The following is a 16,465-nucleotide window of genomic DNA, read 5'->3' as shown; positions in this document are numbered from 1 at the left end:
TTCGCTACCTTTCTTTATGCAGACACCTCTAACACTGCAAGAACTTCACATTCTGTTACTCATATATTAAAAAATGTCTTTTGTGGAGACATTTAGGTCATTTTTTTTAAAGAAGGACACTTGTCAATAAACTGGGAAGTAGACAGGCTCATATAGACCACATGTTCTACAATAAACATGTCAAGAAGAAGAATTTTTGTTGCAGTATCTCATGAGTCAGAGTCTGACCTTAGAACCATGTGATGGTCTTTTTAAACACTGATTGAAATGGGCTGGTATAGGACAGTACATAATTTTAGCACTTCTGAAGACATCAGATCTTCAGTGCTGGCACATTTAGAGCTTTATCCACAGGAGAAATGGTTTTCCTATCACATCTATATTTCCACACTAGGAAAACATATTTACTTATTCTTTTCTTCTCCAACAGCTTCTTTTAGAGCAATTAGACCTGCCATTCCACACAACTGGACAAGCATTTTATGCTTTTCTCTGAAAGCTGTGGTGGTATGTGATTTATAAAAAAAATCCTGTACAGTTTTTAGTTATTCTACAGTGGATAACAATACATGTATGAATGTACAAAGAACGTTAAAATGGTATATTCCAAATCTTACTTTGTGTGGTCTAAAATATCCATCAGCACACATTTCACAGTTGATCCCAGTAGTATGTTGAGTACAGTTTAAACAGACACCACCTCCTATATACTGGCCATGAATATCCATGCTCCTTTTCTGATCTGCAATACTCTGGTTGTAATAACAATCTTCTGCTTTGTTATGACAGTTGCACTCTAAGAAGAAATAGAAAAGAAATTCACTTTTTTTAAAATTTACATTACATTACAGTTTCTACAACACTGACACTTTTCAAAGAGGAAATTGTAAGTAGAAGAACATATCAATTCATCTCAAATGTGTGATTTTTTTTTCCATTAACCATGCTGTATGCATCAGCAGTCTCAAATACACTCAATTTCTTAGCAAGTAAGCACGTTTCAAAAACACTGTCACCACTTCAATAGCACCCTTCTTAACAGTATTCCACAGATCACACTCCTCTCAGGAGTGATGTCAATAGCGATGTGTGCTATTACTTTTAGCTGCTCTTATATCTTCTGTCCTCTGTATTATAGAAGGAAATCTGCCTGATTCATCTCTTATTTGTATTGTAGACAAAAGTCTAAGAAGTCAACAGTGCCGATACGTAAGTATACATTTGATTTCGGTTAGAATATACTTTTCAGTCCAAACAAACACTTCTTTTCCAAACAGTGGCATTGAAAATTGTGTAAAGACTTCTACTAAAAAGAAAATTCATAGTTGCAAATGGAAAAGTATATCTAGTATGTTCTTAATTGGCTGCAACTTGTGCCCGGCATTAGTTGTGTGAAGAGGGAAAATACACTAGCTAGCCCTAGAGACAGTCATCTGTGCTGAACTACTGTCACAGCCTAAGTCAATCTATCAACTAATCTGGAATGTAATTGGCCAGCAAGGATTTTCTTTCAAAAGATTTGTTATCAGAACAAAGTGTTTTGGTTTTTTTATCTGACAAAATTTATTATCAAGTAAGAAGTTTGCATTTCAAGTAGCTAACAAAGTGATTGATGAAAATCTGCTAGTTTTTACAGGAGTATAATAAATCCCCAAGTCTCTTTTGTCTCATCCTTTCTGAAAGTTTTGCTGCATGACACTTCCATTAGCCAGGCAGTCACATTAGACAGAATATTTAAAATCATCTAAATAGTTAAGGTTTTAAGTAGGCCTCCTACTCCATGAAGACAGTTAGTAGTTTGGGGATATTTGGGGGAATCAGTGTAGATCTGTATGAAAAGCAACCTCAAACAAGAGTGTAATAAGCCTTTATGAAATTATTTAAGCCTTAGTGCATACTTACTCTCACATTTGTTCCCTGCAGAAATGGTTCCTGGTCTCCATGGCTTCTGATGGTACCCGGGACAACATTTGTTACAGCTCTCTCCACATGTGTTGTGCTCACACTGGCACTGCAATTTCTAGGAAACAGAAGAAAACACAACATTTTCTTTAAATATTTTTTAAATGGATAATTTACTCAATGTTCTCATAAGTCTGCCTAATATCTGATTTATTCCAAAAAATGTCAACACTCATAAATACTGATCAATTAGCACTAGACTACTCAACCACACTACATCAATTACTGGGGAGTAGCTTTTCTACAACAGTGAAACTCCTCCTTTTGCAACTCAGACTATTGCTTGTAATGCCCTTCAAGTTGTTTAATTTTAATGCCAAAGTAAGAATTCCCTTCAAAAAAGTTACATTACCAGAGACCCAGATAAGATTACAAAGAAAAGGAAGAAAATTATAGCAAATAATTTATATGCATTATGTAGTACTTTAGCCTTCTCTTTCCCATTCTCCTTAGGCAAAGCCCTGTCTAAATTGGATAAGTTGTTCTGTAAAAATAGATCAATGAGATCAAAGAATACCTTTGTGATTTCATCCAAGGGGCAGCTTCGAGCATGGCCATAACAAATACACATGCCACCAACAGAGATGTCCTTTATTGAGTAGTAGTACTACAAAAATTAAAGATGAAAAAAGAATGAAAAGAATGATTAAAAGACATCTCTCTCTGTATATATATCTTCCCTCCTACATAATAAAATGCCAGCATTCTATTATTTTGTGACTTAAAATATGTCAAGGAAATACTATGAATTTCTGTCACTTAGAACAATAGAATAGCATCACAGAGTAATTTATGTTGGAAAAGTCCTCTAAGATCATCTGGTCCAACCTTTAACCTAGCACTGCCAGGTCCACCATTAAACCATGTCGCTAAGCTCTACATCTACATGTTTTTTTGAAGACCTCCAGGGATGGTAACTCAACTACTTCCCTGGACAGCCTGTTCCAATACTTCATAACCCTTTTAGTGAAAATAATTTCCTAATAACCTACCTAAACCTCTCCTGGCGCAACTAAAGGCCATTTCCTTATCTTATCGCTTGGTGCTTGGGAAAAGAGCCCAATTCCCACCTTGCTATAGCCTCCTTTAGGGTAACAATAGAGCACAGTAAGGTCTCCCCTGAACTTCCTGTTCTGCAGCCTAAATATCCCCAGCTCCCTCGGCTGCTCCTTGTAAGACTTGTTTTCTAGACCCTTCACCACCTTTGTTGCTCTTCTTTGGACATGCTCCAGCACCTCAATGTCCTTGCAGTGAGAGGTCCAAAACTGAAAACAATATTTGAGGTATGGCCTCACCAGAGCTGATTACAGAGGGACAATCACTTCCCTGGTCCTGCTGCCTGCACTATTCCTGATACAAGCCAGGATGCCGTTGGCCTTCTTGGCCCCCTGAGCACACTGCTGGCTCATTCAGCTGGCCGTCAACCAATACTCCCGGGTACCTTTCTGACAAGCAGCTTTCTAACCACTCATCTCCCAGCCTGTAGTGTTGCATGGGGTTGTTGTGACCCAAGTGCAGGACCCAGCACTTGGCCTTGTTGAACTTCATACAGTTGGCCTCGGCCCATTGGTCCAGCCTATCCAGATCCCTCTGCAGAGCCCTCCTACTACCCTCAAGCAGATCAACACTTGCGCCCAACTTGGTGTCATCTGCAAACTTACTGAGGGTGCACTCAATCCCGTCGTCCAGATCATTGAGCTGAGGGAAACCTTCCATTTGTTTTTTTTTTTTCCTATGTTTTTCCTCGGTGGTACAAAACAACTAAGTTTTAACTTTAAATAACGCACCATTCCTAAGTTTCAGGAAAGACCACCAACTGTAGCCAAAATGTGCTTGTAAAAGAAGCTTTTTCCACTACAAAATCCATGCAGCATAACAAAATGCTATATTTGAATTTCAGTTTGTGAAGTAAAAGTGTGCTTTCCTAAAATGGGAACTATACCCTCCCTTAAAATCACTTTGTGCACTTCCTTTTCTGAGGCAGTGTATTAGGCTATCCAAACTTTTAGCTTAAAATTGGTGATACAGCAGAATAGAATCCATTAATATTGCAATGTGGTGAGCAAAAGCGCATACATACATAAGGAAAAGATTTAATTTTCAAGGCAAGGAAGAGGCAGGAAATGACCATCTGGGTTCAGTTACAGCTGCACTATCAACGTGGTTGGCCTGTGTGTATCCTGGGAAGTATGTACTAGTACTTCAGGGGAATGAAAAAAAATATTTTTTGACCACACTTCTAAGTAAAAAGGTCAAGACTCTCAGATCTAAAAACCCTACGGTCATCTGCTTCAGGATGAGGAGGTGGCCCTGGGTGGTCAGACCTGCTGACTCCATGGACTGTTATTTCGCTGAAGGATCTTGGAGCTGGAGCAAACTAGCCTCTTTGAATATTTAATTTTTTAGTTGTTTAAATTTTTATTATAACATTAAAGAAAAAAAACTACAATAATAAGCATGATTTAAGATTAAAAATAAATAAATAAATAAATAAAAATTTTATGACCAATAAGTCCTTAACTACAGAGAAGAGGTCCAGACTGAGAAAGGTAGGAGGATGACCAGAAGCAGAGCTGTATTTCTTAGTACAGAAAAAGCTCATTGCATTCCCTGCTTCACCCTCCTTTCTGTTGTTTTCTTAAAGCTTATACTCTGTATGGCTCACAGCAGCTGTGTGCAGCTTGAAGTTGAACAAGAGACTAATGCTAACCAAATGCTACAGAGAGAAATAAATAAAAGAAGCAAAACACAGAAACAAACCTGCTGTTGAACACTTGGAAAAGTTCTGCATCAGCCCTTTTGCAAGATTGTATACAAGACACCAATAAAACTGGTATCAACAGCTGGATGTAAAGTCTTCAAAAACAATAAAAATGGAATACAGAAAGCTGGAAATGACTACCTTGGTTGTCATTGGTTACACAATGGATGAGACACAAAGTGAGACATCAGGACATGAGAACTCTGGCCCAGTAAAACCCATGTCTTATGGAGATGAAGATGTGTAGCTGTTCATGCAAAGCGGCACTAAATCCTGCTGGGTAAATTAGTACTAAGCCCTGGATTATACAGCAGTGTACGTTATGAAGGCAATGGGTATGCTTATCCTCAGCACCCTTGTTTCCCAAGTAAACTGCATGTTTGTATCTCAAGCCTTCCATTTTGGGGTGTATTTCTTGATATTACAGTATTATGGAAAGGCTTAAATATCTACCAGCCTGTTCCATACGAATATCTCACCTGTTCAGCTTTTGTGTTAACTGCTATCCTACGTCCAGCAAAGCACAGCTGGAACAGACACCTAATCCTCATGCACGCAGTCCCTGTGCTAGCAACTCCCCCACGGGGCAGATGGAACGAACGGAACACCCAGATCTTGTGCTTCTGAAATGCTGCAGCTGAACAGGCACCTTAGATGGAGATGAGAGTGGGGCTGCCTTGAAAGTACCCACCAAAGCCTGCTAAGAGCCAGGCTCCTTTTTCTCTTCTATACCCAGCTACCCAATCCAGTTTCAATATCAAGTGTGTAAAGATTACTTAAAACTCTTAAGTGTTAAAATTCTGGGTGTTTTGCATTATTATTTCTGTGCTTGAAAACAGTAAATTAAAATGGTTTAAAGAAAATGAAGAAAACTCTTATCAGACATCAAAATTCACCATAGCAAGGTTTACAAATAATTCTTTTTATGGATCAAAGCACTGAAAACATATGAGAAAATGTACTGAAATTGAGCTACCTCAAGTGACACTTTCATTAGCCAGACCCTATTTTTTCTTTTTTGATAGAGAATTAGAAATGACATTCCTAGCTTAAATCATTTGAGCAAACAAAATTTAAAAAAAAAAAAAAGAAACAAAATTATCTTTAAAATTATTTCTTGAAGTTGTCTCTGACAAGGTATTTTTGCTAATGAAGTCAAAGGAAAGCAAAAAGTAGTTAACAACTTATAAAACAACTCTGTGAATGGCAAGGATCAAGTACTTCCTCAAAGAGATCAGAAAAGGCTTTCCCATTCTGCCACACTGAGAAGTGTTTCTGAACAATCATCTTACCCTTCTGGTAACAATGGGATCTAGTTCTTTAGGATCATGATGGCTGAGAGTCATGAGGTCAGCATTAAGAGTTCTAATACGCTGCAGTCGTAGGCGAATGTATCGTGCAGAGGTAAACTCCAAAAGCTTTTCTGAAGGATCATCAGCACTAGGCCTGCCATTGATCAGTGACGTGTGAATCTAGAAAGAGGGTATGACTTAATCATAAACATAATTATGATCCATTTGCAACAACAAACATCTTAGTGTGAGAATTAAAAACATAGAACTTAAGCTTGTTTTCTAGCAACTGAGGATGGTGAGATGTTGAATTACCTGGAATTATTTTTTATTTCCCACATTCCACCTGCAGGTATAACTCCCACTTCCTGACTGACACAGTTCTGAAACCACCATTCTTGGCTCATCGTAAAGTCTCATGTCTCCTGGACATTTGTGGAGTTAACATATGGAGAAGTGCAGTACCACAAGCTAGTCCTTAATTACCTGGTCTTCCTTCTTCTCCCTTATTGACATGGAACATGCAACTCTGTCCGTACGCACGGTTTTGTCCTTACAGATTTTTCGTAAACAATTTGTAGAGATCTTATTGCAAAATATAATGTTGTGCATGTGCTCAATGTGGAGTCATTAATCCTATATCGTGTTGGGACAGTGCTGCCCAGTCAGCGAATAATACTCAGTGATATGACAGCACAGTGGGAAGCCACAATGCAGATAATTGAAAGCAGGAGGCTGCCACCACGACAACAACCCATCTGGTCTCCATTCCTCTATCTCACACAATCCCAAGTTGGCCCCAGTAAAATGGCTTTTGTTATCAAGCAGTGCAACTTATTCCAGAAACAGCTCCCTCCTTCTTTCCAAAGCAACTTAAAAGCACACAAAGATGTAGTTTCATATGATCATAGAATCATAGATGACACAGTTTGTGCTACATTTTGAGGTAGAAACTCCAATATGAGACCCTAATACCACAAAAAAGTGTTAAACAGTACACCTGATGTCCGCCTCAACTAGTAAAGGGTTGTACACTAGGCTCATCAGATACATTTTAGAGTGCAAAGCACATCCTCATTTATGCAGAGCAATTTTGTCTCATATACTACTCTTGGATTTATAGTTTGACCTTTGTCCAGTATTGTCAAATATTTCTCCTGAAAATATTACTAAAAATTTAAAATGGAAAAAAAAAAAAAGTAGTTTACTTCTGCACAACTAGGGACTTCACAGACAGCAATCGTGTTATTTCAAAAATATACAGAGTCTGGCAACGGAGTTCACACTCTCAGCTATATACTTTTGCCATTTATGGTCTATCACCCTTATTTCTAAATATTCTAATATAACATGTTTGAAGAATTTCACTTTTCTGATAGCCCATTTAGAAACTAATCATCATCCATTTTCCAACTGCAAAACAACAGTTACGAAACCAAAAACTTTTTCCAGGTCAGATCCGGCAAACTAGAATCACCTTATATAATATTCAGCTCTCACAGAAACAGAGAATTCCTCTAGAATATCTAGACAATCCCAAACCAGGATTAACTAAACTTGTGTCAGATGTTTGACCAATCTGTTCTTGAAGACCATTGTTGATGGTTGCTCTGCAGTCTTCCAAGGCAACATACTACTGTCCTTTCCTTGTTTTATTGTTAGAAATTCTCCTTATCTCTGAAGCATATTTTCCTTGTTGCAGTTTCAGATCACTTCTTTCATCATCTGTCAGAGACATATAGAACAGACTACTCCTTCTTGTACCTGTGTTGTATGCAACTGAAAACAGAACATGCCCACCCATCTCAGTCTGTTTTCTCTACGCAAACTGCTGCAATATATTCATTCAGAAGTCATGTTTTTTGATGGGATTTACGAGACAGAACTGTTGGCCAAATATTCAAATAACATTGCATTGCTTCCACTGTAAAAAAAATATGTACATATAAATTCACTGTACATAAGCCCAACTGTAGCATTGTGGATCATATCCTGCTCTCATTTGGCATTCATTACAGACGTAGAATTTGCTGAGCTCATTGCAATCCTTTCATTTTCATAATGAGAGAAGGATACAACCATGGTGTTAGTTCTAGCATGCTGTGTTTCCTTCTTACCATTTAGGCTCTAGAGATCTAAAGAGACCTAAAAAGGTCTTTTACAGCCAACTGGCCTTACCTCCTGCATGACACAAGCCATTTCATTTTCGATAGTCTCTCCTGCCTGAAGCTCCAGTTCTCTGGGAATACATATTTTCTCTGTTCATGAATAGTGTGTTCAAATGATGAAAAGTGTAACTTTATTCACATTTTAATTCTAAACTTATCTACTGGCCAGACCAGTAGAAGTTCTGTAATAATACATTGTAATTTATATAGAGACAATAGAGGAATCCTTTCTACCAGGAAAAGGAAGAAATAGTAGGGACAGATACTAAAACATTAAGGAAGAAAATTTAAGATTCTCCATGTACACTGCTGTATTTGGCTAAAATACCACTTACATATTGTTTATATATGCCTTACATATGCTGATATACTTCAATTATACATTTTTGTTTTATTTGTCTTCCCTAATTGAAGAACATTTTCCAGCAGTTGTAGTTTGAGCCTTGGAATCATAGTAAATCCTGACTTCATTACATAAATTTCCAGAAGCAGAATATTCTTGAAGATCTGTAAGAAGATCTTCAAGCAGTATTAATCAGGTTAACAACAGAGTATACAATAGTGCAGTTATACCTCTTTAAACCTGTGAAAAATCTAGCAGCCAAACTGGCAAAATGTCTGATTTAGCTAAATGTTGTTAAGTTATATCCACATTTAGACATGTGGTCATTTAACCTATCAGTTCTTTTACACCAGAGCGCTACAAGCAAAGTGCATGACAGCAGCTTGCTAACAAGTACTGGATACAAGACAGGTATCTGTAGACATCAGCTGCTGCGTAGAACTTCATAGAGCCCCATACTTACATTCTATAATTGGTTCTGTCCAATATATTAAGCATTAAATATGTATATTTTTAAAAAAGTGCCAAAGTTCACTAATACGGGTTATGATATTCTCTGTGCAGGAATATTCCTGTCTACTTTTCCAGCTACAATGGAGCAGTCTGTTCTTTGTGAACAACAACATTTATTTATGTAGTATAGAGAAATTTAGTTCTGTCAATTTATTTGTTCTTATGTTATGTTTTTATGCCATTGCACTTAGAAAAAAAGCAATGTTCTGGATAAGGCTGTTGATAATATTTGTGCCACACAGTTCTGTGTACCTGAAGAAAAATAAATGAGAAGAAAAGTCACTAATCTGAACCTCCATCATTTCTGGGTTGGAGCTGGACAACCTATCAGCCTATTACAAGAGGCACTGTTTGTACACAGTCAGCCTAAGAGCTTTCTGATTAACTGTCGTAAAAGCCAGGTTAAGTTTCTTTGTCTGTTCCATTTGATCTGTAGGGGATATGTTTATATCATTGAAACAAAAATTTGTTTAAAATAAACGGGACTTGATGTCACCTGAATTTCATTGGTTTTGTCTTGCTGAAACATAATTTCATGTGAAAAAGCTTGACAAAGTTCAGCCCTTAACTCCACTCTTTTTTTTTAAGCAATAAATAAATACATGGTGGCTCCTATGAAGCTAACAGTTACTAGCATTCTCCACGGGATAACACTGCATTTATTATCATGCTCTTACATGATAGCATTCACGATAGAATAACCACTGGTTTTAATGTATCATTTCATTATGTGGCTGCCTCTATGAAATAAATTACACAAATACCATGAATAGAGTTTGCTAAAAGAACGAACAATCAACAGTGAGTCTGCACAACTCATAGCTCTTTTAATTATGCTTCATCCCTGAAACAATGCCAAGGCTAGTTTAGGAGTTCCAGCTGTGCCGAGCATTTCAACGGTGTTTGCAGCTTTATCTCACGACCAGGTGTTCCTAACACAGGGATTTTCTTTATTAAATGAAAAACCTGGCAGAACATAGAGCCTCTGTTGTAGTCTTTCATAGGATAAAGCAACTAATAATTCACAGTTAATAGCCACCATCAAATTATGGAGAGAGAGAGAGAGAGAAAACAAAGAGTTTAGTAATAGGAATGTGTAGAGCCAAAGACATGTTTTATCCCAACTTTTAAAAGTTTGCTATACTGGTACATGATGTAAAGATAGTATCATTGAAGAAGAATAACAGATCATCTGGTAGTGCTGAGGGCAATGAACTCTGTAATTGGAATTCAAGTGTTTTCAAGTTGCAATCAGTCCGTGTTCACACTCGCAAACCACAAGTGCAAAAACAAACGTACCTCTCCATGTTCCAGGGGAACTAGTCTGGAATAATAGGAGGTGCAGATCACTTCATCATCTCTCTTGTATGTTGGTGGCCCAATTCTTGGTGTGATATTATAACGGGTTAAACATTCTGTGTCACTAATTGCATAGTACTGCCATGGTCTGAACTCTGTGCCATGTATGGAGCGTTCCAAAATCCAGTTTCCAGGTCGTGGAGCATTAGCAGATTTGATGATGACATATGCAACTTGAAAGACCTAAAAAAAAATGCAAGAAGAAAATTTTAACACTTCATTCTGCTGTGAAAGACCGCAAGAGGCCAACTGCTAAAATTAACTAAAAGGCAGTATGCAATTTGCGTGGTGAGAGGGTAAAATTTGGTAGACTGGCCCTAGATAAAACTTTTGCATAAGCTTCTGACCAAAGGCCAGATTAATCTTTTACGATAATAATGGAAATATGTATCATTTTTTGTCAAAACTGTAAACATTACAAAAAAGCAAACTGAAATATATATATACATATGTATAGTTACACACAAAGTTGATTTCAGGATTACTTGGGAGTAACAGTCTTTCTAAGGGAAGTGTGCTATTTAGCTTTTTTGAACCAGTGAAGGCTTCAAAGAAGTGGGTTCTTTTTTTTTAAAAAAAAAAAACAACAGCTGCAGCCAAAACAATTCTTTGTTTCACATTTATTTTAGCTTGGAGTTTAATCCTTCTGGTAATAGCATTTATGATAAGCTTTTTACATCCTATATTAAAAATCTCCGTGCATTCCATTTCCATTCTGTGTTGAATTATTTAAGCACAAGGCTACTTACAGACACTGCTGAAAATGTACATAGATAAATAAAGTGAATATGACAAATATAAATATGATAATGTTAATTAAGTAGTTCTTTTAAGATATGGAATCTCTCAGCTATATGCATAACCTTGAGGTGTTGTGTTTTTTTGTTTTTTTAACTATTCTGTGTCCAAAGTGAAAACTCTATCCCCACAACAGCATTGCTCTGCACTTCTCTGAGAAGGCAGGGCAGTAAATAAGTTTATATCACCTTTTAAGTGACCTTGTTGTGGCAGCTAGATAACCTGTGCTGAACCCCAACTAGCTACATCATCAGCCACTAGCACTGAAATGCTCTTACTCCGAAACTACTATCTTCTTCCTTAACTAATACATCACCTCACAAAAGGCTGTCTTTGCAAATTGATAAGACTCCTTATAAGAGTTTAATGTTTTACATGCAGTATATTATGAAGCCACATTTAGAATAAAGAAAAATGCCATGCTGTTTAACCATCGCAGAGGTCTGTATTCTCACTACAGTGGACCACTTGCTTGGTTAGCTGTTATAATTATTGTAATTCCTACAATTTCTTTCAGACATTTTTTAATGTACTGGGGGGTGGGGGTTGTGTTTGTTTTGTATTTTGTTGTTGTTGGTTTTGTTTCACAATCCTGAAGAAAGCCAGAGCAAGAATAACACTTGCCATGTAAAAACAGATTTCAGTTTTGTCAAATGGAAAAATAAACATACACAAATAAAGAGTAATTACATTGTGTGCACAAGTGAACAGAGCTTTGCTTAGGAAATCTGCAGACATGAGATGGAAAAAAATGATTACACATCTTCAAATTCTGACTTATTGGATTTAATATCTAAAAAAGTCAAACAATCTTGGTTTTGATTAAAATCAGACATAATATAATATGTGATAATCAGCTGGTCTATTTTTATTTATTTATTTTTCTGTTTGCTATCATCAACTAAACTACTTCCCTACTTATTACACAGTTGGCTGAACAACAAATGATCTACTTCTGATTACACCGAGATTTTTCAAGACCGATTACATTCTGCAGCTGATGTGGCTAGTTTTAAATCCAGTTCCAACCAGTAACAATGAGTTATCCTTCATCACACAGTAACTGCAGGCAGAAATAAAAGCCGAAGATATTTTCATGCAAGAGTATGTAGATGAAATTTATTTTAAATATCAAGTTTCTTGGTGAGGGGAAGAACCATATAAAGATAAAATTTCTCAGAGCAACTTCCAGAGCAGTTCATTTTAACTGATGTATCCTTTAAAACCAATGTGGTTTCTTTTCAGAAAAGTAGCCATGTCTGGTTCTCAAGTCTTTTAGTGATTGATTTTTCCTCCATGTACTCAATTCACTGAGAGCTGAAATGAATATATTTGAAATTAAGAACCCAAAAGAGGCATTCAGAAAATAATGAATGGTCTGTAACCGTTTAAGTATGCATAGTCAGCCTGTGTAAAAAAACACTGCCTCTTTTCCCTCTGGATTTTCTTGTCTCTTCCACATATAGCCCGTAAATACCTAAAAATACTTAGGTAAATTCACAGGATACTTGAATGTCAGCAAGCTCAAGAAAATTTGTCAGTCCCTGAAACTATATAGGTTAAATATATAAATGAAAGGATACTGCATAAATGCTCCTGCAATCAAGAAATCACAAGCCAACCTGCCAGTAGAAGTTATATTCTCGGGGATTACGTTCCCAAACAAGAGAAGAAAGCTAGCAAAAGGGATTCAGGTGTCCCCAGCATTTGCAGATGAAGACATTTTAAGGAGTGTCAACTTTGGCTTGGGAGACCTCATATCCCATAGCCTCTGCAACCTAAAATGGACCAGGACTCCCTGTAAGGCAAACTGACTCCAACATCCTCAGAGTACTTCCTTAAAGATTTTTACTTTAATGAGGTCTCCACATTCAAACGTCACTGAGGGCAGTTTCTTCCCACTCTGCACGTTCATTCACTGTCCACAAACTGGCCATGTGATAAACTTGAGCCGTGTGGCAAAAGCTAATGATTTGTATGCTTTAATCTGACTGTATAGCTTTCCCAGGACTCATTTCCTTATTGAGCTGCAAGGGTAAAAAGGGCAAGCCAAAGCAGGTTAGCAGTTCCCAAGCAGCCATAGATTAGAAGTGTCATTTTACAGGCATTTCAATCCTGACTGTAAAGATCAGCCAAATAAACCTGTACTGAAGAACACCTTTGTAGCAGCAATACCAACATAACACATCACTTCTACTTTCTTTAGCCTTTCTAGTAACTTTGTTTCCCTGAATGCAGATCCAGTAACATCAGGTGCTATGTTCTTGAAACCAATCTGCAAATAAACCCTTTTCCCCCATTCATCAGGCACTTTTGCCTACTCTTTTGCTCAAGATGCTGCTAGCAGTGACCACACAGCAGATGCTAGCCAAATGTTCCTATTTCCAAGGGCACGGTCAGTACTCTGAAACCTATACAGGTCCTAGCAAGCACAATTTTTCCAGTAGTCTTTTTGGATAAAGACTTCCAGTTACATTTTTCAATTTACTTAGTTTGACAGAACAGTAAGGGAAGATATGCTGTCTATTCATAACTATTTGAGCCCTGGTCTCCACAAGTGAAAAGTTAAAGGGAAAGATAAGTCCCAAAAGATAATTTTTTTCTAAATTTCAGATTAGTTTAACAGATCGGTTTATTCTAATTTTATAAATTCAGCTAAATCTTTCCTTCATGCTGAGTGCAGGAAGGCAATGTAATAAAACAGCTAAGTGTGTTTTTCAAAATGGCATGACATGTCCTGTGGTGAAAATGCTTGTTACAACTAACATTACTCTGTAGTTTAAGTAAAACTCAAAAAACCTTTCTGCTTAATGTTGTCAATACATATAGAGCTAGTTACCAAAAAAAGCCTCTTTTTCTCTGATTTCATTTTCCTTTCTGAATCCAGAAAGTCTAAAATGAATGAATCTGTGCGAACACTCAGAGTAGAAGACTACATGAAGGGATATTCTGAGTATCAGTCTGTATTGTTCATACAAATAGTAAGAATCTGAGACCTAGCAATTGCTTGCTACATTTTGCTCCTGTGCAACCATTGTTTTGGAATAGAAGTTAATTTTATTCAAGCAGTGTATTATAAGAAAGTACAGATAAGCGAGCACCCTGAATTTTGCATCATCAGCTTTATAGCAATAACAACACTTTAAAGAAACTTGCCACATACAGTAAATTAGCATTGATCTAGTCAAGAGAACTGTATCTTTTTTATATCAGCAAAGGGTTTGTCCTGACAGTAACCTCTTCTTGCCAAGTGATTTCAATATGAAAGCTCAGTATATATATCATAATATTATTTACGTTATATTTGACTTTCTAATAGCAGAAACTGCAAATTACTTTCACAGTCTCTGAATTGTAATCCAGCATTCATGAAATATTCATGAGCTATGACTTTATCAAAGCAGAGATGTTTTCACAACTTCATACTTGAGATCTTCCAAGAACAACTGGTCTTGCTTTACAATTCAAGAACTTTGTGGGATACAAATTTGTGCCATTCTGCTATGCCTAGCACTAAGCACCCGTAAATACTTTTGAAAGTCTGAAACACATTAATAATACTATGGAAAATATTCATTTAATGCTGTGATGGAGAAATATTTTATTATTGGCACAAGCACACAACTGGCATTTGTAATAGTCGGTATTTATTTTAATTCATTATCATTTTGCAAAATAGCTGTCCTGAGAACAGCTGTGTATTTTGTTTCTGTAGAACTGCCAGTGTAGAAAGCATGAGATCATAAATTAAATGTTGGTATCTTGTACATCAATACTACATCTCATTGCTAAACTACTCTTTCCCCAGCTCTGGATCTTTGCTATACATTTTTAAATGGAAAGGAAAAAAATGTCTTTCCAACTATGATACATTTGGTCCTGGGAAGACTGAAAGGCATGACAGAATATATGTACCTGGTTTTTATGATCCATATGAGCTACAGAACTGTGATGTAGCCACCAGCTACCCTTACAAAATGCTTAGCATTAGTTATAATAGAAATAGAAATTCTGAAGGAGGAAGATCAAAACAGCACTTTTGATCTGGAGTGTATTAGTCAGCTCTCTTTTCTTACTGAGATTCCACCAAGCTGCTCTTCAGTCCAAATGTTTTTAGACTAAATAAACTAACTGCAAGGTAGAATATTAGCTGAAGGAATATTCTCTGCCCCCTTCAGCTTTGAGCAAAGAGATGAATACAGCCAACAGACAGAGACTGTAGCCAGAATATATATACGTAAGATAAACTGGGGTGGAAACACAATTTCCACCAGTATATTCCCCATATTCACCAGCTGAGCCTGCACTCCTGCACTCACCAACCCCATTGCTGGGTTGTGCCTCTCTGCTGTACATTAGTAACAATGCCAAAAAACAACCCATTTTTCTTATTGTTATAACTTCTAGTAATTAGTCAAGAATAATGAGCAATAATCAGATTCTTCACATCACAAAGGGGTATTAATCTATTCTATATTCTGCCAAGGAAAGTTAAAGACTTCAATATGCTCTTCGACATATTTAATGCACAAAGCTTGAAATTTAAAAGAAAGTACCAATGCTAAAGAGACAAAGTAATGCATATAGTTAGAGATACTGACTTTCAGAAATACCTTTAAAGGTTCTAGAGGAGTATTTTAGCTCATTCAAAATAAAACTTGTGAAGTAAACAGTTACTAAAATCACTAGGGCCCTTCATATGTTTTTTCTTTGCTATTTTTTACTTGTGCTGACTCGGTTAAAGTAAGGACACCAAGTCAGCTCTAATAACTTATTGACTTCAAGCATTCTTTATTAACCAAATCCTTCCTTGCAGAGCAGCAATTTACATTCACATTGCATAGCCCTAGATGCCTTCTCTCTCTCAAACTGTCTGAGGAAAACACAGAAGAAAGACCCCTCAGGGTAAACTTTTCAAATCAAATCAGTGAAACAGTGTGCAACAGGAGAGGAAAGATACTTATTTGGAGAAACATCAACAGGGCTAAGATTTAGAGGGCAGTTCAGCTGGTCTGTTTCCAAAGTAAAAATGTTCTAGGAGGAAAAAAATGAAATCCTCACTCCCTCCTTCATTTTTCCTTCCTGTTTGTCCATTTATAAACCAAACACAAAGTCAACTATCCAAACAAAGAAGTCCTTTCCAAACCTGTCAATGACAAAAGATACAGTATGATTATTTTCCTAATAGTTCAGCTTTCTAATTAAAGAGGAAACTAGGCACTTGTTTAGCCTATGCTTCATTTTAAAACATGCTTCTTTTAAAACATCA

General features: G+C 36.8%; 1 protein-coding gene across 2 annotated transcripts in view; it reads right to left on the bottom strand.

Moving 5' to 3' along the window:
• Positions 1–16,465, bottom strand: part of LAMA1 (laminin subunit alpha 1) — a 107,316-nt gene that overhangs the window by 67,221 nt on the left and 23,630 nt on the right. For both annotated transcript variants that reach the window (XR_010829615.1, XM_048077079.2), the window contains exons 4-8: positions 10,339–10,581; positions 6,016–6,195; positions 2,480–2,569; positions 1,903–2,020; positions 618–796 (exon numbers count right to left, since the gene is read on the bottom strand). Coding sequence is in view for 1 of the 2 variants with exons in the window: in XM_048077079.2 (XP_047933036.2) it covers positions 618–796; positions 1,903–2,020; positions 2,480–2,569; positions 6,016–6,195; positions 10,339–10,581 (810 nt within the window). In the remaining variant the exon portion in view is untranslated. The remainder of the gene's footprint in view (positions 1–617; positions 797–1,902; positions 2,021–2,479; positions 2,570–6,015; positions 6,196–10,338; positions 10,582–16,465) is intronic.

Source organism: Anser cygnoides, chromosome 2 (genome assembly GCF_040182565.1).
Source record: "Anser cygnoides isolate HZ-2024a breed goose chromosome 2, Taihu_goose_T2T_genome, whole genome shotgun sequence".
NCBI classification, from domain to species: Eukaryota; Metazoa; Chordata; class Aves; order Anseriformes; family Anatidae; genus Anser; species Anser cygnoides.
The sequence above is the reverse complement of the archived record's forward strand: the minus strand, read 5'-3'. Positions and strand labels throughout refer to the sequence as shown.